The sequence below is a fragment of the Vanderwaltozyma polyspora genome, genomic scaffold (genome assembly GCF_000150035.1).
Source record: "Vanderwaltozyma polyspora DSM 70294 KpolScaffold2002 genomic scaffold, whole genome shotgun sequence".
NCBI lineage: Eukaryota > Fungi > Ascomycota > Saccharomycetes > Saccharomycetales > Saccharomycetaceae > Vanderwaltozyma > Vanderwaltozyma polyspora.
This window is the reverse complement of record NW_001834689.1, coordinates 199,731-225,030: the sequence shown is the minus strand read 5'-3', so window position 1 is coordinate 225,030 and position 25,300 is coordinate 199,731. Positions and strand designations below refer to the sequence as shown.

Genomic DNA, 25,300 nt, shown 5'->3' with positions numbered 1-25,300 from the left:
ATGGAGGAATTTGGTCACTTGAAAGCCGCCTTAAGAAGACAGTTGAAACTGATCCACAGAATAGATGAATTCTCAACTGTAAAGGACTTTAAAGAAAGAATATATTTAGATAAATATATGAAAAATTTCATCTATAATCTACTGTATTTCATTCTGTTAGATGATGGTAAAAATTTAAATTTGATCTTTGAATTAGAAAATACTTTCCAAAAAAATGATCTAGATCACGACAACAACAATAATAACGAGAATGAAATCATCTCGAAAAATTTCCCCAATTCAATTGATGATATATTCAATGATTTTAAAAATGATACCCAATTTTATAAAAAAGTAAAATCATTTAAACTAGAAAACAAATGTCATAAAGGAAGAAACTGTGGTAGAAAGTTTAGAAATGGTGAACCTATCTATAGATGCCAAGAATGTGGTTTCGATGAAACGTGTGTCCTATGTATCAACTGTTTCGAACCTGATGACCATAAAGATCATCACATATATATGGACATATGTAACAGTGACCTAAATACAGGCATCTGTGATTGTGGTGATACAGAAGCATGGAATACTAATCTGAATTGTAAAGCTGAAAATGATTCAAAATTAAATACCAATGATGAAAAACAGAAAAAATTACTGGATTTCTTTAACACTGATAAAAATTCTAAACTATTCGAAGTTGTATTGACTGAAATATTAGATTACTTTATAGACGTTTTCAATCAGAACATCGAACCATTATACACATTGCAAAGCGATGTTACCATTTTATTAAGAAATATTTATCACCAAAACTCTAAAATGAATAACATTAATAACGAACAAAATGACGACACCTCTACTAATGATGAAAACCATTCTCTAGCATATGAAAAGATGATAGAATTTATCAACGAATTATCATATAAGAATGAATATTTTAATGAAATAGATGAGCAAAGCGGCTTCACAGTAATTGTCTACAACGATGAATATCACAATTATTCACAAGCAACAACTGCATTGAGACAAGGTAAACCAGATAACAAGCATATTGATTTATTAACAGCTAGAATCGATGAAGAAGGTAAAACAGTTTTAAAATGTTCAGAAAAATTAGATAAATCATTAGTGGACAGTTTTTTTGCTGTTCAAACCAATGGCTTAACTGCATCAATAATACATTGGTCTGAATACATACATCAAAAGGCATGTAAATACATTATTTCATGGCTATCCCATTGTTTATCCATCGAACATCCATCTTTTCAAAATCTTTTTAGAAATACTTTATGCAAAGTATTATGTTCAGAGTATAAAGAAAAAAATACCAGAGATCTAACACCAATTATAGATAAATACTTTATGAAAGCGGCAAATTCTACAAAGGTTTCCAGATATAACGATTTATCAGTTCTAGACCCAAATATTAAAATCCCACAGTCTATTCAGAAATTATTAAATACAGAGAATTCAGAAATTCAGATACCGTTAGACTCTTTAAGTGAAACTAGCATACGAGGAAACATAAATTATACCAACTCAAGGTTACAATTTATTTTATATTTTGATAACAGATATTGGAAATCATTAAGAAAAAATGTCCAAAACTTAATTGTACCAACCTTAGCATCCGATATTGAATACAAAAAGATATTCAATGACCAATTTATTGAAATAATTAATCAAATTATGAATTCCGTGACATTCAGAGATAGAGAACCACAGTTAACTATATTAAGGGAGTGTATCGTTCAACTTTTAACATGCCCAACCAATGTCGAGTCAATTGTGTCAGACACTAAAAAGTTACAGAACATCCTTTGGACAATAATTGATATATTTAACAAGTTTACTAAACGAGAAAACGGATTATTAATTTGGCAAAGAGTGCAAAAGATAAACCCAACAAAGAGTTACACCTTTATTTTTAGGCAAGCTCTATACCTTATAGAAATCGTGCTGGGTAAAGTGAAGGATATATCCGTACTTCTTCTGCCTGAAAACTTTGTCACATTATTAAACTTCCTAAAATTGTTTAATGGAGCTTGGAAATTGAAAAGAAAAGAAGGTGAACATGTCGAGCACGAAGATCAACATTTTATTCCTTATTTACAATACACAACATATATTTACAACATCATCGAGGTCTATAATGTGATATTAAAAAAGCATGCAAATTCTACAGATAGTCAAAGAATGCTTATTGAAAGTATAAAAATATTATCTAATTATTTAGATAGAGCTGCAACACTAAATATGAACCACAGACCTGTCACATACGAAGGCAGAGAATACCAGATAATAAAATTTGATATTGACAAAGAACGCACATCATATATGAATCCACTCAATACTCTGTTATCTATTTTATTAGATAAAGTATCGATTCGAGATTTCTTAAATATTATGGAACAGTCAAAAGAGAATAATTTCATCAATATTTCAGATATTTCATTAAGAACAATTATCCTATGCTCCCAAATAGGTGTTGGTTTTTGGATTAGAAATGGTATGTCTGTTCTTCATCAAATTTCGTACTACAAAGGAAATTCAGAACTAGACTCATATTCAAGAGATATTTATATTGTTCAAATGACTTCAATTAAAGCATGTAGGAACAAGACCAATAGCTTACTTGACGACAGTACCCGTGAAGAATTAGACGCATTTGCATTGAACATTATAGATAGATGGGAGCTGTTAGAATGGTTTACTGGCAATAAGGAAATCAATGATACTGTGTATGAAGACAAGATATTGCCTATCATTCAACAATTTATTGCATTTTGTTACCATTTGATTACAGATCGACAATATTTCATTGGATTTAAAGACTTCGAAGAGCAAAAAATGTATAATATCGAAAATGCAATTATTTATAATCTTTATTCGAAGCCTTTATCATATTCTAAATTATTAAAGGCGATACCTGATTATTTAGTTCAACACAACAATAATCAAGATTTTGATATTGCTTTAGAAAAATTATCTGTTTTTGAAGAGCCTAAAGGGTTGACTGATAGTGGTGTCTACAGATTGAGCAAGAAGTATTATTCAAGAATTGACCCATTAAATATACTAAACATGGGAAATGATTTTGAAACTAGTGCTACTACTATAAAGAATTGTATATCTGGCAAAAGTAAGAAAAATCAGAAAATTATCCTAGATCCATATTTTCCATCTAATTGCGATAAATTATATGTAGGTCAATTTTCCAAAACCATGCCATTTACAAGATTTATTTATAAACTACTATCAGCAGCAATCGAAATGTCTGAGGGAAGTTACTTATATGAGTTGTTGCATCTAATCCATGCAATCTTTAAAGATGAACAGATATTGATGGAATCAAAAAAGATTATCCCAGATAGTTATTTAGAAGTTCCAATTTGTGAACTGTTAGTAAAAATATTCGACAGTCAATTCGAAAATAAGTTCTCTGATTCAATTGTAACCAAAGCAAACTTCTTATTCGAGGAGATGGTCTCGTGTGATCACGATAGAGTTTATGAGACTCTTACGAATACTTTAGGGAAGGATTTTGTTAGTTCTTTCAGAGAGAAAAATTTGAATAACAATAATGGATCTGATGAAATTTTGAATGAATTGGAAAAGAAGAAAATGTTAGCAAAAAAACGCCAACAGAAGTTATTGCAAAAATTCAATAATCAACAAAAAAAGTTCATGCAGGGCCACGAATCGGAACTGGTTGACAAAACAGACTCTACCTCAAAGTCTCCTTCAGCTAATCAAGACGAGAACATTATTGATGATGAAAAGATATCAATTGAAGAAGACTATACCTGTTCTTTATGTCAAGATCAGGTGGAAAATGATGCTTTTGTAGTTCCAGCTTATCACGATTACACACCTATATTTAGGGTAGGTGATATATTCGATATTGATGAGTTTGCAATGAAATGGAATGGCTTTGCTAACAATGAAAAGAAAGCTTATACCGATGAAAAGATATTGCGAAGCTTGAATATAGATGGAAAAAGAGGTTCAAGGAAGGTATTTGTTTCCTGTAATCATAGCGTTCATGGTAGTTGTTTCAAAAGATTTATTCAAAAGAAAAGGTTTTCTGTAGACGCCTTTATATGTCCATTATGTCAGACATATTCCAATTGTGTTATACCTGTGGTTAATTCTTCTAATACTAGCGATTTGACGTGGAGATCTATATTGACGGATAAACAGTCTTCAATAAATTCACTTGTCAAATTGATAGCTGGCGAATGTGTCGATACTACCAAAGATTGTGACACCAGCAACCCAATGTATGTTGTAGTGTTGTTCTCGACATTTCATTCGAATTCATTTGATGCTGACGTGAGAAAATCTTCGGGCTTTCAAAAGGCGGATGCTGCTTCTGTGCTTGGTGTTCATTGGGCTAATACAATTTCCATGCTTGAAATTGCTTCTCGTCTTGATAATAATCCATATGATTCTTATCTACAGGGAAGAGAACAAAAATATAGGACATTAAGAAATATCCTGGGCTTAATTTTGTTGATAAGACAGAAGTTTGGAGAACCCAATGCTGATTTCCTTCCATATGCAAAGAAAACTGACTCAAGTTGGACAAGTAATCAACCATTCCAATTCATTGTATACCAGTTGCTGTTTAACAAATCCCAGAAATCATTGCAAGACGTAATAAGTCATGTGGTTTATCAAGTATCTTCCGAAATTTTAAACAACTTTCTCGATGGTGTTTCTTTACCAGAAGTAGATATAATGTATTCTACAGCTATAGAAACAGGTGAAATTTATAGTATGCCAGACGATATGCGCGAATGTCTTTCGAGTCCAATTTACAAAGGAAATTCTAATGATATCAACCTACCAAACGAAGCGTATCATCTTGTTTACACCTGTTTAATAAGAAATATCTATCCGATATTACGTAAATGTTTGATCATGTTAAAGGTCTTACATGACTTCAGTCCAAGATCCGACAGCAATGATTTTTATAAGGATTGTTGCGATATTGTGGGTGAAGATAAAAATATTGATTTGGTTACATCTGTTGATAACGCAATTAAGATACTTACAGGTAAAGATTCGTTAAAATTGTTATTGAATCACTATGAGACACAAGAATATAACAAGAAAGTAGATGAAAAATTCTTAAATCATTTTTCATTTGAATATTGTGGTATTGTAAAATTAGTAAATCTGGCACAGAATTTAAACACATATGTTACCAATTCCAAGGACTTAAAGTTGCGCGAAGAGTTTTCCCTGTTCGATTCTAATATTGCGAATAGATTAGATTTCAAGATTTGCTTGACCTGTGGTGTCAAAGTCCATATGAGAGGTGATAATCATGAGATGTCTAAACATTTGCACAAATTTTGTTTTAGATCATATGGTGTGTTTTTGATACCTAATAAAAACGAAATATGTCTTATCTTCTTCTATCCCCCATCGACTGTTTATATCCCTGCTCCATATTTAAATTCCCACGGTGAGACTGGTAAAAATGCCATTAAAAGAGGTGATACAACAACATTGAATTTGAAGCGTTACGAATTTTTAAACAACTTATGGATAAACAATGAAATCCCCGGTTATATCAGTAGAATCATGGGTGATAATTTTAGATTAAATATATTAACCAATGGGTTTTTGTTTGCCTTTAATAGGCCGGTACGTCAAAGAAGAACGGATGATGATGATGAAAGCGATGAAGATGACGATATCAATATCGTTGATGATATGATATCAGAAGGAGAAAACGAGAGTGATTCCGAATCTGATGTGATCGATATAGCGAACAACCAGATGATTGAATTAAGAGACGATACGATGTTTGGGCTGAATGAGGAGGATGAAGACAACGAAGACGATGACGACGATACAGAAAACCACGATGATGCCAGATTTTTCCAAGTTTTTGAACCATTCAGAAACACAGTAATGACACAAGTTAGAGAAAATAATCAACTTACAGCACCCTTGATAGAATTGTTTGGACCTCGTTTCACAGTCCCAAGAAGAAACAATGCATTACAGATAGACGACAGTGATGAAGACAACAATATACAACAAGACGGTAACGATGACGACGACGATGACGACGACGTAGTCCAGGGACCAAATGACCCATTCATGGAGACAGATAACAATTAAGCATACGTTAACCAATGTTTTTGTTTTTTACAAAAACAAATACATATAAGCATATATAGAGTCTATATGATAGTTATAAAAGCCAAGTCTAATGAATCAGGTACCGACAACTTAAAACTTGAAACTTGAAACCAGAGATAAGAATCAAAGCAAGAAATGTATTCATTGCAACATCAACTGGAGTGGACAGATCAGTAATCATATTCATATTCATATTCATATTCATATTCATATTCATATTCATATTCATCATTAAGCAATGAAGTAAAATGCTTTACTACGAGCCAATGAGATGTTGGATACACACACATCTCAAAAACCTTTAAAGAATCTCCCCGTTTCGAAACCAAATCCATCAACTTTTTTTTTTCACCTCTTTTAGGCACACAGCAAAAATGTTCACCATCGACCGACCAACCAATATCAAATTTTTAAAACCGATACTTTAAGGTGAAGAAAGTGAAAAAATGGATAGAATTTGGGAGTTCAACAAGGATTTAAGATATATATAAACAATTCTTTGATTGTATTGTATTGCTACTGTTGGAGGGCTACTATTTATCTTTAGTTTGAGTCAGAGCAGTGTGTTCACATATCTATAATTTAATCTATTCAAAAAATGGTATGTTGTAATGTTTTATAAAGTTGATTCCAAGAGAGCTTACATGTTATTTACATTTGCAGTTGCATTTTGTGTAGATGGGATTTAAAACTGATCCAAGCATGGTGAGATGATTGATCTTTTGTCTCTGATGTACTTACGTCTTTTTGGTTTGAGATTCAGACGTGTTTAGCTCGTTGGGATTGTTACTTTTATTGATGTGTTTGTTATGTTTTTGTTTTTGTTTTTGCCTTTTTTACTAACTAGATGGAGTTGTTAAATGAAATATATAACCGTTGATATGTTTCATATTTAATTCAATTCAATCCAATTTATTGTAGTCATTCGCAACTATTTACAGAGTCTTTTTTAAGAGAAACGCAGTCTTTGTTGGTACCATCTTTGCTGCTGGTTTCGTTTTCCAACCTTTATTCGATTCAGGTATCACCTCTTGGTATGAAGCTCATAACAAAGGTAAACTATGGAAAGATGTTAAAGCTCAGTTACAATTAGTTGGTGATGAAGAAGCTGCTGATGACGAATAAACAGTTCAAAGTAAGAAATGAAAAAAAAAAAATCTCTGTTAATTCTGTCTAAACAAATTACACATTTCCACTGTTTATATTATCTTCTTCATATTCGTCAACGAACAATTATATTAAAACTTTAACAATGATATATGTTACTAGTCTAAGATTTATTGGTTAATTGATTAATGATATAATTAATTGATCAGTTAATCTATGTTTGTTTATATTTTTTTATCCCCCTATTTTTGCTATTGGTCCAAACCAATACTTACTTTATATATAGTACTTTTATTTTCTACTATTTATTCATTTATTTATTTATTCAACTTCCATATTCTAATAGGCATAGATTTTCTACTAAAAAGCGTACTCTTGAATCTATTTCGATATCCTTCATCTATAATTTATAATTCATAAAAGGATCAATCCTGAGATTCAATTTTCTACATACATAACAGTAGTATCTCATCTGCATGACCAACCAGTCATCATTACAATAACTATTGACTTAGTAGTGCTTTGTATTTTTGAAAATATCTATCTATGTACACATTAAAGATATAGAGAATATATATTGTTTATAAAGTTTGTTTGTTTGCATTGGGTGATTGGTATTATATATGTGTGATTCAGACGCATACGATCACCAAAATTTCCACCAACTCTTAGTATTTACAATTTCTTGAGTCTTTTGTTCACTTTTCTGTCTGATTTCTGCCAATTCTTTCCTTATCCTTTGTAACTCTTCTCTTTGAGCTACATCTGCTCTAGCCTTTTGGAACATTTCCTTTTGCTGTACAGTTTCTGTATCTTTCTCCCATGGTGACTTGATTGGACCTGTCTTCCAAATTGGTTGATCACTCTCAGCAGTGGTTTGAACAATTTTCATCAGTTCCTGTTGTTCAGCTTGACGCAACTTCCTTTCAGTTTCATATTGTAACCTTAATTCAGGAGACAAAGAGGCAATCAATTGCTCGTCAGTTGGAGTAGTGTATTTAAATAAAAGAGCACCGGAACCAATAATTACACCTCCAACTGCATAAACCTTTAACCAACGAACCCATAATGGAGACTCCATATTTGATCAAAAGCCTTTAAATATTGTATAGAATAAAATAATATTAAAATCAAGTATTGCTGATTTCCCTATCGAAAGAAGTTCGAGTAAAAAACAACTACCCAAAGAATCGATAATTATAAAATAGATTAGACAGTTTCCCAATCCAAATTATACTCTTCTTCCTTCTTGTTCTTGCTGTTTTTATATTCAGCCATATTGATCTTTAAATTCATCAATTTCATTAACCGATATTTTTTTTCAGTATGGGAGATGCCTTTGTAGAATGTCCCCCCCCTCTCATGTCTTCTCTAGTATGGGATAATGAGGCAGACCTCTGTAATAATCGATAAAATTATAAAATGTAGAAGGGTAAAGTTGGTATAAGAGTGTCATTACCATTCAAGATGTCAGTAATTTAGTGATGGTCACATAATATCTGCTTCAGCACCGATCAAATTTGTATAGTCTGGCAATTTTTTTTTGGATTATTGTATTCCAGATTTTTTGTAGAACAAGAATTTGGATTAGAGATGCTTTATTTATGTTTCATATTGTAAGAGATCATATCGTTTCTTTAATCTTTAGTAATTGATAATATTAAATAAATAAATGGTAGCAATTTATATAGTACAGTAATAATTCTTTTTTTTATTTGAGTCTATCATGCTTGAAACCTTAAGCTAACAATTCGTTGTACATGTATGGGGTGAAGACCTTGATAGCAGTTAATAGAATGGAGAAACCTTCTAAGAAACCAGCAATACCCTTTTCTTGAATGTTAATCCAGATGGCATAGAATGCAACAGAGAAGAAAACACGAGCTAGAACGAATGGCTTTGGCAAGACACCGGATAAGAAACGGATTGGAGTGTAGACACAGTCACCACCTCTTTGGAAGTATTTGAAACAACCCTTTTGTAAGACCTTCAAGTTTGGAGAGTCGGCAGCAAACAAAGAGTATAATGCGATGGATAAAGTGTTGATGACAGCACCGTAACTTCTCTTTTCGTAGTTGAAGTCTAAGATTTCATCCAAGACAGTTTCACGGTCAGCAAAGTCAATGTCACCAATCTTCTTCATTAATAGAACGACGTCGTTCAAACCAACGGTCATACCACCACCAGTCAATGGGTGTCTCATGTTCAAAGCATCACCAATGACACATAAACCTAAGATATCGTTAGCTCTGGCTGGCAAGTAAGAGTTTGGCATAGATTTGAACTTACCTTCAGCTAAAGCAGCATCGAAAGATGGACGCAATTTCTTTGGAATGTATGGTTGAACGTCTTTAACCATCCAAGATTTAATGTCAGATGGGATCTTTGGAGAGTTGTATGCACACAGGATTCTGGTTTCTTCTGGAGATAATTGGTAGACGATGATTGGCATGTGGTTGGTACCCAAGATAACATGACCGTGCATTGGAGCTGGCATGTTAGTGTTGTATAAAGCCATACCAACGAAGGAAGAGTTGACCTTTGGAACGTGATCAGGGTGTAATTCCTTTCTGAAGTGAGAGAAGATACCGTCACAGACGAAAGTTAAGTGAGCCTTGAAGACAACCTTACCACGGCCATCGATATCGACCTTGGCACCGTAAACTTCGTTTTTGTCATCTTTCATGATTTCGACAACGTTACCTTGTAAACGAGTGATGTTTGATTCTTTAGCAACGATCTTTCTCAAGTTGTCCAAGAATCTACCGTGTACGAAAGCAGCACCTCTTTCTCTTTCATCATATTCGAAATCTTTGATGTGAATAGTAGAATCTTCCAAGACTTTGTCGTTACCATCCTTAACGATGTCCTTTAATTTTTCAACAGCTGGGGAATCAGCCTTGTATGGATATGGAATATCGACTTCTTCACCGTTGTAAATAACGGTGTAACCGGTAACTGGCCAAGCTTCGATGTTGTTAATGGATTGAACCATACCTAAACTTCTCAAAGCTCTAATACCACCTGGTTGCATCAATTCACCGACAATTCTGTCTGGGTAGGACCAGTCTCTTTCAACAATCAAGACCTTCTTACCCTTTCTAGCCAAAGCGGTAGCAACACATGGACCAATGACACCAGCACCTACGACAATGGCATCGTAAGTGGTCTTATCATCAGCATTTAATAGTTCTGGAGCAACAACTTTATTTTCAGCCATATTTGTGAAATATTAATTATATCGATAATCTAATAATCTAATTTGATTATATTCCAATCTACAAACCTCTTGTGTCTTTTTATGATCCTTTGAAATATATTAATAACCGTTTTGTATTTTAAAACTAAACGATGTATATATATATAGCAACTATATGTTTGATCTAACAATTGATGATGATTGATGTTATACTATTACAATAGTAAAAAATAATATATATGTATAATAGTAAATATAAGAGACAAGTTCAACAATTATTGAAATTAAGGTTACTTGGAATCCAACAAGAAATGAGTTCATTGAAAAATGAAACCTATTTAAATGATCAATTAATCAAATCAAAAACTTTTTTTGTCTTCCAATTCATGTTTGATTTAACAAGAATCAGATACTATAACTAGTTACTAAAAGAAAAAAAAACTTGGGAAACGAGGGAAAATGAGCTTAAAGGTAAGAAATACATGCATGATGATGATAGATGGATGATACAGGCAAAGATTTTTTTTTTTCTTTTAATGAAATGAAGAGTATTAACACAAAAGACTACTTTAAATTCAATAAAATTGCAATTAATCGAGCAATATCCAATTAATATCACAGTACAAATGAATGTTTAAGAACGATGGGTTGTCATCGTCGTATTATGTCTCTCTTTCTCTTTAAACTAAGAAGTTTTACTTTTTACGTAGGTTCTTGCTAACAGGAAAGAAAAAAAAAAGCTATGAATGCTAGATGGATTGATAGTAGTGCTGGTGTTTTAGTATGGGAAGTTGTTATTCAATTCATTAATTCATTCATTGATGTTTTTGATTTTGAAAATTAAGTTATGGGAGAGAGTACAGTAACTGCCCTAATTATTATTGGTATAGTAGAGCGTTAATAGATATTCTTGTGAAATTTAGCAAGCAGACCCAGAACGAACGAAGGAACAAGTGCAGAGGTTAAAGAATGAAATACTGTATAACATAAAACAATAGGAACTAATTCAATGCTCTCTCTAGGTTAGTTCACGAGATGCTTGGTACTAGTAGGAAATAACACTGAAGTTGCATAAAATAAGAGGTAAAAAAAAAAAATTGTGGCCCTTGTACGAGCCATGAGCTCATCGTCGATTTTTGTCTACGGGGCTTTTTTACTTTTAACCGTATGATTGCAAAAATATTCAAGATTGAACTTTTGCTCAAGGTATTAATTTACTATTGGTATATGATGTTAGATAGATTCGATCAGATCATACAACCTTGATTGATTGATTGATTGATTGATTGAATTATGAGGACAATTGGTGTATCTTTAGAAGGAGAATTCACATATGCAACAAGGCGACAGGTAATGTTGCATGTTGTCTTTTAGTTATTTGCATTTTTATCTTGATGTTTGTGTTTTTTCAGTAAGTTGTATTAATTTTAGGTCGTCACAGTACGTAAAATTATAGTGATTGTTAAGTGCCAATATTTTTTTTACAGACTTCGTTTTGGTAATCAAACTCAAATAGATGACAAAAAAATGTATATTGAGTTGCTTGTTTGATGTTGCCGTTCCTTGTTATTTACCATCCTCCTCCAGCGGTACTTGTGTTCACTAGAAACAAGACAGTTACCTCTAATTGCAGCTTGCAACCATTTAGAGAAAGAAAAAAAATCATTTATACATAGCTAAAGGAAAATGGATTAATGAAAAATAAAATAAAATAATAAGCACACATAGATACTAACAGTAGTAGTTGCTCAGTCAGTCCAATCGATTCTTAGACTTCACTGACAACGTTAAGCTGGTATGCTCGAAAATGCTTTGAGTGACTGGTATAAACTTCTTGTGAACATATTCTCATTATGAAAAAAATAAGAAATTAACAAGAAAAAAAAAAAATAAGGAAAGGATTCCAAAGCATTGCAAAATAATTAATAGAAATCAAATATTCATATGACATGATACGAAGTTGACAGGATATTTTAACAGGCTTTACCAAGTTTAACCAGAAAAGAAATTCAGTTCATATTGCGGGATTACCTTCGGGTACTTGTCCAATAGACCAAACAATGCTAGATACCAAACCCAGAAGATCAGCCCCAATTAGAACTGTTCTTAACGTTTCTTCACCCAGACAGGTTTCAGCACAATTCAATACGACACAATATCTGATATAGTAGCATATTATAATATATTCAGTTTATAAAACAGTATCCAGCAATACAAAAAACTCCCTCTGTAACCTCATCACCATCTTGATTGAATAGGATATACCTTCATGTATTCTATTCTTTGTTTGTTCTCTTCAAAAATATTGCTCTCTGAAATAATAAAGTTACACAGAGCTCGACGCACAACGGTGAAACAGAAAACTGAATTTTGAGTAGAAAAAGAAACGAATTTGTGTCCTCGAGCGCAGACGTTGCCGTAGTCCGATGACATCGGTGAAAACTTAATAAAAAGAAACAACCTTTATTTCCTGTTATGGACTAGCGTGTGTTCTGCATTCGGTTCTGAGTGGAAATTACGCATTTCTGATGAAAAATCAAAAAAAAAAAGAAATTAAAAATGTTTTGCTAAACGAGCTGCAATTTCCGAATTGGGAATTATCTGTTTCGAAAACTGACCGGTAGAGGTTTTCCTATAATTGTATTCGATTTTGCTTAGTTTTGCCGCTGTAAATTCATCTTATTTGCTTGTTACTAGCTAATTCATATTTTGGACGTTGATCTTGTCAGTTTTTTTAATTGCTTGTAGATTAGTTGGTTATACTACGAGAAGAATTTAACCTTATTCGAGCAGAGATTCTTTTTTTAGCTTTTATTTTAACAGAGATAGAAAAAAGTTACTTAAACGAATTACGTCCAAAAATAAGATAGGATGGATAATATAATCAAAGAAGAAAATAGCTAGGAAAGGAGAACCTACACAACAATATCTACAAAATTAGAATGAACGGAACAATGTATTGGCAGCTTTCGTTTCGTTATGTTAACTTCGGTGTCCTTAAAGACTGACTGTCTCGTTTTGTTTATTTATTTTATTCGCTTTCGAAGAATTATCCCTAATGGGTTAGAACGACTTTCCTCGTTAACAGTGTCACAATATTTAAGAAGTATTTTGCGAATAGTGAGTGAGATTGCAAGAGACTGTGCTAAGAAAACTTAGAACAACGAGAAGAAATGAATATGATTAGATGTTAAATATTAAATGCATAACAAATTCTTATCTGTGGAACCTTTGACCATGAGTAGATGTAATGAGTTGAGATAAACTTCGATGAATTGAGGTGAGATGAGATGAGATGAGATAAGATGAGATGAGATGAGATAAGATGTGATGTAATTCCGTTTGGCCACTGTACTTTACAATTGTTATGTTGAAGCCTTTCTACAATAATTAAAAGAAATAAAAAAATAAAAATGTGCCAGAAAATATTCTAATTCTTGCAACCCAAACGACAAGATGTCAGATCTGGGACTCTTTCGTTTGAGAATTGTTATTCTGTAGACATATGTCAAAAATAATAAATAGAAAAATAGAATATATGATAATTCATATTCGTATCATAATACTATTCTAAGCCTCTCCATCTTTTCGAATTAACGTCAACCCCACTTCATTCAGATATTAATGCTTCGATATTAAATAATGATATCTTAGATTCGTTTAAGACATATCCAATATGAAATAAGGGTCGTTAAGATTCTTACTATTTACATAATCAAAATACATAGCTATCTTAAAATAAATATTGGTAACTAATTAAAGGTAGAAATAGTAGGAGTCAATCGAGTCGAATAATTTGCAGATATATTAATTGTCAAAAGATAGTGATATAATAAAGCATTAATGAAAGTCAAAACTGATAAAACATAATTCAACCCTATAAACTCTGTTTAAAGTGAATTTCTTCATAAATTAGCAAAATTGATAATAGTTTCTTTGTAGTGTTTGCAGAACTTTTCAAAGGTTTCTCTGTCATTAAATGCATCTCTAACGACACTAATTCCGATATTCAAACCGTTAACATTAGTTGAACATAAGCTTAATCCAAATGTAAACTTCATAGACCCGAAAGTTTGTGCGAATATTAAATCATTTAAATAGTATTCATTTCTAGTGTCTTGTGGGAAGAAACCAAGGTTACTCAAAATAACACCACCGCGCTTTTGGTTGACATAATCCTCTTTAATTAATTTATCAACATTTTTGTTCTTAACTATGAAGTCACTCATTAATAAACCAAATCCAACAAAGGTATCACCATTATGATAAGCTTTTTGATAGTTGGCATGATAATAATCTACCAATGACCAGAATGTCTCAGCTTCATCATTCTTAATGTTAAAAGAGGAAATTAAATTAAAATAATGGATACCACCAACATTAGACCCGTATTTGTAAGAATCTCTTAATTCAGCATCTTCTGGTAGATATTTTCTTGCGTTAACTGGCAAGACAGAATCTAAACCCCATTCAAGTAATGTCTTTTGAAAAATAGTACCAAATTGGTATAATGTAACGAACAGACATGTTTGTAAAAATGGCGTAAGAGTAACGCCATTGTGTGTGTTAGCTTTGATATGTTTTCTGATTTTACCAACTTCTTCGTTAGTGAAGTTTAAAATATAATCAAAGGTTTGCATATCTACCTTATCGACAGTTGTAGTCAAAGCACACGGGGACTTATAATTCAATTTGGTCCTAGCGATGTTTCCAATCATGAATTTTGGAAGCTGAGACAAAGACGGTCTGTATTCTACTCTTTCGGTAATTGGTTTAGGAAACTTACTGATATTTTTATGGTCTTTAGCATAATTAACTAAATTCATCCTTCCATTTACTTCAGTAACTGTTTCTGATGATTTATCATTCAATCCATTTACAATATCATGGAAGAAGTTCATTGAAGTCATACCATCAGCAGCACAATGGTTACTGATATAGACAAAAGCATGCCATTTCTTATCAGATTCTTTGGTTGGTAGACACAGTAATCTCCAATTTGGTTTGGTTTGATCACAGATAGGGATTGAGATGTCACCTATAATTTCAATCATTCTATTGGTATATTTATAACCATCACTTTTGTACTGATCCAACAATTTACCTACAATCGCTTCATATTCTGGTTGAGAGTTCAGTAAAATGTCTTCTAAATCTATGTTTTCCATCACTTTAATATAGTCATTAATTGGCTGAGGATTGTTTAAATACTCATCACTGGCATAATATTCTTCATGATGAGGATATTTTCTTGGCACGATGACATGCATTAAGATAGGGTATTTCAACAGCATTTGTCTAAAAGCAGTACCCAATTGGAACTTATCGATTGGTTCATTAATTTCACCATATACATTGAAATTCTTATAAAGGTTTTGTCTTTGTAATAAGGCAAAATAGTTCTCTAATTGACCCATTCTTCTGGCATGGCCTCTATCGACCAATTCTTGGGTGATAAATGGTGCATATTCCTCCATTATAGTATGTCTGTTACTGTGATAATTCTATAGTTAAAAGCTTATGATCTAATGTATGAACCGTTAAAAGTAAAAAGATATTCAAATATAAATATATTAGTTAGATCAATATAAATTTAAATGAATTGGATCCACAATTAGAAATTGGTAACTGTTAAAACCCAAAAATATGATACTGTTTTGACAATTGAATATATATACCTCTAAGAGAAGGAATTGGAACTTGAACCTCCAGTATTTCCAAAATGTACTACGTGACTTGTTTAAGATAGATAATGTAATTATGTAAACTAATGACAAATATTTTTTATTTTTTGATAAATTTCATCACTGAAAATATCTAACATACTATAAAATAAACGTAGTTTTGGTTACTATTCGTTAATGTACCATCAGAACAGACATTAAAGAAGACAACCTCTCGAAATAAGAAAAAAAGATTTTGATAGAAGAAGAAGTTGTCCATTTTTTGATCTCATCACATCATTCCATACTGGAAAATTTGCCTGTGATATATTCCAATGTTAATGAAAACCCGAAACTACTACACCTTTTACGGTTACCTCTTTAACTTACGTCATTATAGTATCAATTTAAATAGATCTATGTATTTTTAAGCAGTTTATAGTCTTTAGTCGATAGCATTAGATAAGTTCCATGAACTAAAATGTATACATGTCAGTATGGATAACGTGAATTGGAAAAATTTCCATTGTATCATGTCTTGTTTCAAGTAACTTGTAAAGTTTATTTTGTTTGAAGATTTTGACTTGGAGATAAAATCCTAGCTATTCTTGCATGTACAGACATGGATAGTTTCTTATATTTAGTTAAAATGGGTATAATTCAATAATAATATGCGAATTGATGTAGTAAGTTCTTCCAGTTGTAGGTGATTACCATGGCAGATTGTCTGGAGTTACGGTGAATAATTGATGTGTCATGTGATGTATATATAAAATACGACTTTTCTTTGAAGCAGTCTCAAGACATTCGGTTAACTAATTTGGATTACATTAGGCTTGCTTGTTTTTACATAAGCAGGTAGGTTAAATTGTTCTTATATCATTAAACTCATCGAATATAAATCATGAAATTCTTATATAAATAATAATTATAAGGAAATGGGGAGGGGAAGGGAAGGACAATTCGAATCTAGGATTGAACTTTTATTCTTGATTGACTATTAACTTTTTATCTTTGTAGAGGTGTGCTGGATAGGATTTAGCTACGATTTTCATAATTGTTCTTGTTATGGTTATTTCCGTGATTATGGTGGTGATTATAATGATTGTTGTTGTGATTATTTCCCCTATAGTGGCCACCAGTTGAATTTGCATTATTACCCATCATAGCTTGGAATGGAATACCGGTAGGGTATCCATATGCAGCTACTGGAGCACCAGGGATTCCATAAGCTGGACCAAATTGCTGAGAGGTGGCTTGTGGAGATACAGGACTTGTAGCATCATCGGTACCTCCCATGACACCCATCATCTGAGGCATTGATGGGTAGAATACTGGTTGAGGTTGGAATGGCATGTACATTCCCATCGCACCGTTCATCATTGGGTTACCTGATCCTGTATTCATTGGGTATCTCATCATGTTGCCCATTGACATTCCCATTTGCGAGTTAGCTAATGCAGCAGCATTCATCGAATTCATTTGACGCTGTTGTAATCTCATTTGGGCCTTTTGAGCAGAAACTCTTTCATCAGGGAACAGATTTTTGTATGATTGTTCAATAGTACTATCCCAGGTTGGGGCAGTAAAATATGGTTTTTCAATCATAAATCGTTCCATAGTCTTGGACTCAGATTTGTCAGAGTTTGACTTCAAATCATAAGCTTCTTTTGCCTTCTTGAACATGTTGAAGTTTTGAGTAAATAACGCTTTCTTGTTATTATTAGCTTGTGGAACCTTTGAACCAAAGAATGATGCTTGAGAATGTCTCTTGGAACCAGTTGAAGATCTACCTGAACCTGATTGTTGAGACTTGCCATCACGAGTCCTACTTTCGGATTTAGAAGTTGGTGCAGTCGATGAAGACGATTTTGTATGTTTCTCGTTAGATTCACCTTTAGAAGTTGATTTTTTAACGAAATCTTTCATATCTTCAGGAACTTCGTATGGAACTCTAAACTTCTGGGAAAATTTCTTTAGATCTTCGATCTGGGCATCTTTGCCTGATATTTTTGATGATTTGGCACCAGAACTCTTTTCATCACCCTTTGACTTTGTTTTTGAATCTGCTTTAGGTTCCGTCTTGGTTTCAATACTAGTTTCAACCTTAGTCTCAACCTCAGTTTCGACCTTAGCCTCGACCTTAGTTTCAACTTTAATCTCAGCCTTAGTCTCAGCCTTAGTCTCAGTCTTAGTCTCGGTTTTAGCATCTGCTTTTGGATTTGACTTGGTTAATGGGACATTTGAATCTGCGACTGTTGTGTTAGTGCTAGTACCTATAATATTCGAACTCTTGCTACTAGTAGTATTAGTAGTGGTAGATGAAATAATAGCAGGGTCATTATGATGTGGCTGGTTTCTCAAAGTTGGAGGAACATATTTTGCAGGTTTAGCTTCTGTTGGTTTTGATTTTGACTTCAATGCGGCTAACAACTCATTGCCTCTTCTATCAACACCTGAATATTTATCTTCTTCATCTAAACCAGAGTCGTCGACAATAATACCTCTATCTTCTGCAATATGAATATTGCCAGAAGTACCTTGAGATTCAATTTCTTTTGCAATTCTTTCTGCTTCCTTCAATCTTTTTTCAAAGTTTGGATCATTTTTATTGATTTTGGTAGTGTATAAATGTTCATCAAAGGTAGATTTAACACCAAATTTTTTTTCATTGACTGCAAATTGATCCCAATTTGAAGAAGATTCTTCCAAGGTCTGTTGTTCCAATGGTGCCATATCATCTACATCTGGAGTCCATTTTTGTAATTCACGCTCTCTTACGTTGTTACTAGCACGAGAAATATCGATATCGGTTCTGAAACCTTGTTTTATTTCTTCTTGGATTTCCTTCTTTGCAGATGCATCGATTTCAGCTTTCTTATTTTTTTCAAATTTATCATCCAAACTAAAATCTATATCATTTAATTCTAATTCGGCTACATCTTCACCACGGATTAATAAACTTTTACCCAATTTGTTCGAGATAACGTCGATGTCATCAGAAAATTCAGTGGAGATAACTTTTGGAAATTTCAAAACAATATCAATACCATCTTTAGATTCTGGATTACAAGAGACCAAAACACCAGAATATTTAATCCCGTTAGTGGTAGTAGTAGTAACATTGGAACCAATACTATTAATCAACAAATAATCCTGACGATCATTGAAGCTATTGGTAGTCTCGGCACTTTCAAAAAAGATGTTTGAACCATTTTGTTGATTAGAGGAACGATTACTAGAACCAAATCTATTTGGAGAACCATTCTCACGCTTCTTATTATGACCAAAGTTTCCCCTCATAATTTTTTTTATCCTTAATTAATGATCAAAGTATAACAATATATCTATATCAAAAAAAATTGATGATGGGGTTAGCAATTGTCGGTTTCTAATCCAAAGTATATGAATGAAATAAAATAAAATAAAATAAAATAAAAGAAACACGACAAGTATCCTCCACAAAGAGCCAACAATCCTCTAATCAATTAGTTTCCTAAGGGTATATAATAAGAATATATTCAACTAATTGTATAATTTGACCTAGGTAACTATCGTTAAAATATCATTATTTTTGTTAATTTTCTCTTTATAGCCAGACCAGCCTTAAAGTTTTGATATTCAAAAATATTTAAAGAATTACGTATGGAGTGATGAGTATACCAATTATATAAGGACCCTTATGATATCGATGGGTGATTACTAGTTATAGATTGAGTTGGTTCATTGACAAATGATCCTTCTTGATAGATATTCAGGTACTCGAGAAATGGAATATGATTTAGTCTATATAATAGTTTTAACTAATAAGTATATGCTGCATTCGTCCCCGATACCAGAAGGAGAATCTTACTCTTGAAATTCACGACTTAGCTCATTTACTTGAGTATACCTACAAGGTACTAACTTCAAATATAGTAATGGTATGGGCAATCTGGGAATCTAGGATGAAATTGGTAGTCACTCAATTGTATTTGAAGTCCCTTATATACCTTTGTTTTTGATATTGTGCCGCAGTAATACGAATATAATCTGCATTTTACCTTTAGATTACTGTCTCTGTAATAACTATAACAAGATGGTTTTCCTCTTTACCTCTTGAACTTTCAGCGTTCGACAACCGATAGCTGCTTGTATTAAATTGGGTAAGGTAACTTCATTGATGATCCTATGGATGTATCTAAACCCATAGGAGGCCTGGTAAATGTTCCATATTCATTTCATTTCATTAGATTGCCTATCTCTTTGGAATGAGTTTTATCTAGGAATTGTTCAATATTTTTGTATAATTCCTGTTTCGTATCTTTATAATCTGTCAATGACGGTAAATACAACGATACTGTTTCCAATTCAATATTCGATGATAGATTTTTATGCAATATATTAGTATTGTTTGTGTTGATATTCATATTCAACTCTTTTATTTCTTTGCTATGCATTTCTGTATTGTTTGAAGATACTTCGTCATTATTGTCTAGAAGACCATATGCATTTGTGATTGCCTTGTTTAAACTGGGGTGTAAGTCATTCTGTATCAGTCTTTCTTTTAACATCTTGTGGTTACTTCTCCTTAGGTTAACCAATAAATCCTTTGCATCTTGTAATTCTTTTTCCTCTTTGACCAATTCTATTTCAATCATCTCTGCGTTTGTTAATTCCTGTGTATATCTATTTTGGATAAATTTCCTTTTAGCAAAAATGTACTCTATATCTAAATCATGGTCTGCCAGTCTAGCTGGGAATTTAGATTTTCTTAATTTTTGTTTTATTTTTGCTATAATATCATTCATAACATCTTCCTTTTGTAGATAGACTTGTTTGATTTCCCTTTCATTACGATTCATTAGTCTTTCTAGATCAGTTCTATACTTTTCAAACACACTCTCTTGTGCAGATCTAAAATTTATATCTAATAATTCAATTATTGAATCAGTCATTGCAACGGTAGGTCTCTTCCAATTCTTAATTTGATAATTATTGGGTAATTTTTGTTGAAATTCCCTTCGAATGACTTCTTTAAACTCCCAGGGACGTACCTCATCATCAATATCATCTTGGCTTTCCACTCTAACTTGACTAAACCTTACCTCTTTCCTCTTAGGCATTGGATTCTCATTCACTGGTTCCTCATCAGACTCTTCGGAGTCTGAGTGGAATAACCTTTTAGCAATTCTACGATTCTCTATAGCAATATCTCGTTGGGCATCATCATCTCTTTCAAAAGTAATATCACTCATCTCTTCATCAGGACTACTACCTGCGTAAGACCGTTCAGAAGCATCATCGATACCATATTCTTCATCAGTATCATCTAGAATATTTCTTCTAGAAGACATTTCTATATAACCACACTATATATAAGAATAGCCACTGTCAAATACTAGAAATGTCAAACAATTACCTTATTCTAATTATCCTGTTATTCGATTCAAGAATCCTTTTACTCATCTCGAATCAGATAGGGCTGCCTGCCGTTTGTTATTGTTCTTATATCATTAGATCAAGATTGTTTATAAATTATTATCAAGAGGTCACATGACTGGAACTTTCAATGTGAAGATATCATGAAATGACGAATACAAGACAGTAATGAGCATCAAGAATAGCAAATGACGAATGCTGATATGGTGGGAAATTACTTATGAGAAAGAATTCAATTGGTTTGGTATTTATTAATTATCAAAGTTGATTCATGATTTATTTTCTAACCCTAGGAGTATATCGATAAGTAATATAGAAGAGGTATACATTCCATTCTAAAATATTGGTACTGTGAAAATTTATTAAATGAGGTAATTAATTATTTATTATATAAATTAGAGAAATGAATGAATGAAATGATAATGATAAAAAATGCGGGATTTTAATAAATGAAATCTTTTAATTTTAAAAAAAAAAAAATTCATTATATTTATTTTGATAATTCTGAAGCGGTTGAAGATGAGTTCAATTCTTCTTCTTTATAAGCTTCACCTTCTTTGCCAATGGAACCGTTTTCCTCGTCGGTTTGGGTAGTTTTTGTGGTGTCGATGGATGGAGAATAGGCATACTTTGATCTTTTTCTAATTCTAGCACCATATATGTAGAATAAGAATGGAATACCACAACAAGCCAAACCAATGAAAGCCATTAAAGTACTAGCCCATTCGTAACCTAGTCTGTGGTACATTTGAATGGTGAATAATGGACAAGCACCACCCCACATGGATCTGACGAATGTTTTAGCGGCTAAACCAGAGGCTGCATAATGTTGATATGAATCGACAATATAATTGTTAGCTGGGTTATACAGTAAGATGAAACCTAAACCACATGCAAAACCACTGAAACAAGGACCTGCCCAAGAGACATGAGGGAAAGAGGTCCAAGCGTAACAGAATAAACCAATAGGGACGAACCAACAACCAGCCATCATTGGGATTAATCTCAATTCAGCTGGAGGAATTTCACCACGGTCGATATAACGTTGAGCTCTTCTGTTATAATCGTTGTTAAAGACAGGAGATAGAGCGGTACCGACAAGAACACCTACACCGATTGGAATGAACATGATACTTGTTTTGATGTCACCCCAGCCTTTACCTTCGCTGTAGACCAATGGGTAGGCAAAGAAGAACATGTACAATAAACCGTAGATGACAGACATATATAAAGTGACTAGGAAGACAATTAATTCAGTTAATAAAATGAAAGGTCTTAGCAAACTATCTTTGGCGACTTCAGATAAGCTTCTAATTTTAATTTCTGAGATAGCTCTGTAAGAAGCATCACCAGTTAATTTTCTTAATTTTTTAGCACGTTTCTTCAAAATAGTTTGATGATGAGTTTCTGGTAAGAAAACAAAAGCGACAGCATATAAACAACCACTGAAGATGATCATGAATATGTAAACCCAACGCCAGCCACATTTAACAGATAACAAAGAACCGACAATTGGACCCATGACAGGACCTAAGAAAGGAGCAGCGGAAAAGATAGCCATTGCTACACCACGCTCTTTCACTCTCCAGATGTCACTCAAACTACCACCGATTAAACACATTGGGGCGGAGAAAGCCAAACCATCTAAGAATCTAAAAGCCAATAAAGTACCGATGTTTCTTGGTACAGCACAAGGAATAATGAAGATAACGGCGACTAATAAAGTGGTATGATAAATGGCATTTCTACCGAATTCTTCACTCAAAGGAGCGAAAATCATTGGACCGATACCGAAACCCCATACCATTAAAGATACAGTTAGACATATGACTTCAATGGAAACATTGAAATGTTTTGCTGGCGAATTGATATCACCTGTGACAATAGCAGACATCATAGCGACATCGAAACAGATGATACCTAATAAAATTGTGATATTCCATTTTTGTCTAGTGGTCCAAGTACGTGGATCATCTCTATCGTCATCTACAAATTGAACGATACGGAACCCAGTTTCTGAATCGACAGGATATTTCCATTTATCTTCGTCATAGTAGGTATTATCGATAGCAGGAATAATTTTCTCATCATCTTCTTTATCGATCATTTGTTCAATTGGACCAATACCATGAGTTGAAGATTCATAACGAGACAAAGTTCTCTCTATACCATCTTTGTGAGAAGCGATGATACTTAAAACTTCTTGTCTTTCTTCAGCCTGGGTCATATTAGTACGAGTTCTTGATAAGGCGATTGAAGGGCGGGAGATGACATCATCGTCAGTTAATTCTACTGGGAGATGGTCATTGTGACTATTGTTATTATCTTGTAATTGTTGTGGAACGTACTGTTCGACAGAGGAAGTGTCACTTTCGTAAGCTTCGCCTTTTGAATGTGACATGATTGTAGCACTCTTTTGAGTATTGACGTTGTTTGTGTATATTGGAAACTGAGAGGATAGGAATATATGAGAATGAGAATGAGAAAGAAAATGATGGATAGGAAACGAAAAAGGATGAAACTGGAATTGAACAAATATGGATACCCTTTATATATGTATGTTAAATGATGGATGGTAAAAAGAGGGATTATATTGCATGAATTGGATCTAATGGGTTCCTTAAATGGTGAAGATGTTGTTGTTGGGCATCACATTAGAGAAATAGTAGTTAGCCGACAGTGGATAGGTTCGATGAAGAAGGAAAGAAACAATAATAAGAATAAGAAAAATTTTTTTTCTTATTCTTATTCTTATTCTCCTTGACTTGTTGTAGTTGTTGTATGGTAAGGTGGGTGAATAGCGGCCTGAAAAATTAGGTTACTACTTAGCAGAGGTTACTTCTTTGCATCGGGATCACTGAGTAGATCAGATGAGCTTAGTTGTAGTCCGGGACGTGTCTGTGCCTAGTTGGCGGTCGAACAGGTATTTTTCTCTTACGACAACAAGAGCCGAACCGAACATCGGCTGTTAAATTAAATTCCATACAAAAAAAAGAAACACAGAAAAAGAAAAAAGGCCAAATGCTCACTAGATATTCGATTCGCGGTTGTGGGCGGTACAGCCGTTTCTCTCCGCGCAGACTCGCCGATGATCTGACCTTGACAACAGCGTTCTTCCTCTCTTTCGGGCATTTTTTTTTGGTGTCTCTCTCTTCTGCTTGTGTGAGGTGCATGACAAGGGAAAAACGGTTGTAAAGCTGGTATTGGGTCGCTAACAGCCGTCTCATCGCCCGCACACCGCACTGTGGTTCTTGCTACTAGTAACCGATAATACAACCAAAAAGACTGACTCGACCGTAATATATCGAATTAGGTATCCCTCTCCAGTGGGTAACAGCCGGTTTACTACAAATACAGACAGATAACACACACGCTTTCAATGAGGGTCACATGATCCTGTCAGTTCTTGCCTCTTTTGTCTAGAGTACCGCACTCCTAAACATGCTCTTTCTCTTGATTAGGAACTTGAATCATTCGGTAACTATGATCATATCTTCAAGAGATGGAATCGAGTCATTGCTTTTGCCAAACGGGATATTATATCTCTCACACTTCCTTATTCATCTTTACAGGCGATCACATACCGTTTGTAATCTCGTATTTAACATAACGTATAAGGAACCTGATTGGGAATCCAGATACCTTTTCCCTCTCATTTGAGCCATTAGTTATATTCACACAGACAATTCACAAAAAAGAAACCAACCAACGGCAGATATATATAAATATATATATAACATGTCTTGCAACTGTTCATAATTCTCTC

General features: G+C 33.2%; 8 protein-coding genes across 8 annotated transcripts; 2 read left to right on the top strand and 6 right to left on the bottom strand.

Moving 5' to 3' along the window:
- On the top strand, positions 1 to 6,123 carry UBR1 (E3 ubiquitin-protein ligase UBR1; the record flags this gene model as incomplete). Its single annotated transcript, XM_001646830.1, has 1 exon — positions 1 to 6,123. The coding sequence occupies one exon, from the start codon at positions 1 to 3 to the stop codon at positions 6,121 to 6,123; it is 6,123 nt and encodes a 2,040-aa protein (XP_001646880.1).
- Positions 6,124 to 6,742: 619 nt separating this feature from the next.
- QCR9 (ubiquinol--cytochrome-c reductase subunit 9) lies at positions 6,743 to 7,269 on the top strand (the record flags this gene model as incomplete). The annotated part of the gene is made up of 2 exons (XM_001646829.1): positions 6,743 to 6,745; positions 7,066 to 7,269. 2 exons carry the CDS (start codon positions 6,743 to 6,745, stop codon positions 7,267 to 7,269), a joined length of 207 nt encoding a protein of 68 aa, XP_001646879.1.
- Positions 7,270 to 7,897: 628 nt separating this feature from the next.
- Positions 7,898 to 8,332, bottom strand: CBP4 (Cbp4p; the record flags this gene model as incomplete). Its single annotated transcript, XM_001646828.1, has 1 exon — positions 7,898 to 8,332. One exon carries the CDS (start codon positions 8,330 to 8,332, stop codon positions 7,898 to 7,900), a length of 435 nt encoding a protein of 144 aa, XP_001646878.1.
- Positions 8,333 to 8,989: 657 nt separating this feature from the next.
- Positions 8,990 to 10,471, bottom strand: ERG1 (squalene monooxygenase; the record flags this gene model as incomplete). The annotated part of the gene is made up of 1 exon (XM_001646827.1): positions 8,990 to 10,471. One exon carries the CDS (start codon positions 10,469 to 10,471, stop codon positions 8,990 to 8,992), a length of 1,482 nt encoding a protein of 493 aa, XP_001646877.1.
- A 3,884-nt stretch (positions 10,472 to 14,355) lies between these two features.
- Positions 14,356 to 15,927, bottom strand: ATF2 (alcohol O-acetyltransferase; the record flags this gene model as incomplete). Its single annotated transcript, XM_001646826.1, has 1 exon — positions 14,356 to 15,927. One exon carries the CDS (start codon positions 15,925 to 15,927, stop codon positions 14,356 to 14,358), a length of 1,572 nt encoding a protein of 523 aa, XP_001646876.1.
- Positions 15,928 to 17,151: 1,224 nt separating this feature from the next.
- On the bottom strand, positions 17,152 to 19,416 carry PBP1 (Pbp1p; the record flags this gene model as incomplete). The annotated part of the gene is made up of 1 exon (XM_001646825.1): positions 17,152 to 19,416. The coding sequence occupies one exon, from the start codon at positions 19,414 to 19,416 to the stop codon at positions 17,152 to 17,154; it is 2,265 nt and encodes a 754-aa protein (XP_001646875.1).
- A 917-nt stretch (positions 19,417 to 20,333) lies between these two features.
- On the bottom strand, positions 20,334 to 21,449 carry OKP1 (Okp1p; the record flags this gene model as incomplete). Its single annotated transcript, XM_001646824.1, has 1 exon — positions 20,334 to 21,449. One exon carries the CDS (start codon positions 21,447 to 21,449, stop codon positions 20,334 to 20,336), a length of 1,116 nt encoding a protein of 371 aa, XP_001646874.1.
- A 575-nt stretch (positions 21,450 to 22,024) lies between these two features.
- Kpol_2002p86 (MFS transporter) lies at positions 22,025 to 23,935 on the bottom strand (the record flags this gene model as incomplete). Its single annotated transcript, XM_001646823.1, has 1 exon — positions 22,025 to 23,935. The coding sequence occupies one exon, from the start codon at positions 23,933 to 23,935 to the stop codon at positions 22,025 to 22,027; it is 1,911 nt and encodes a 636-aa protein (XP_001646873.1).
- Between the last annotated feature and the right edge of the window lie 1,365 nt (positions 23,936 to 25,300).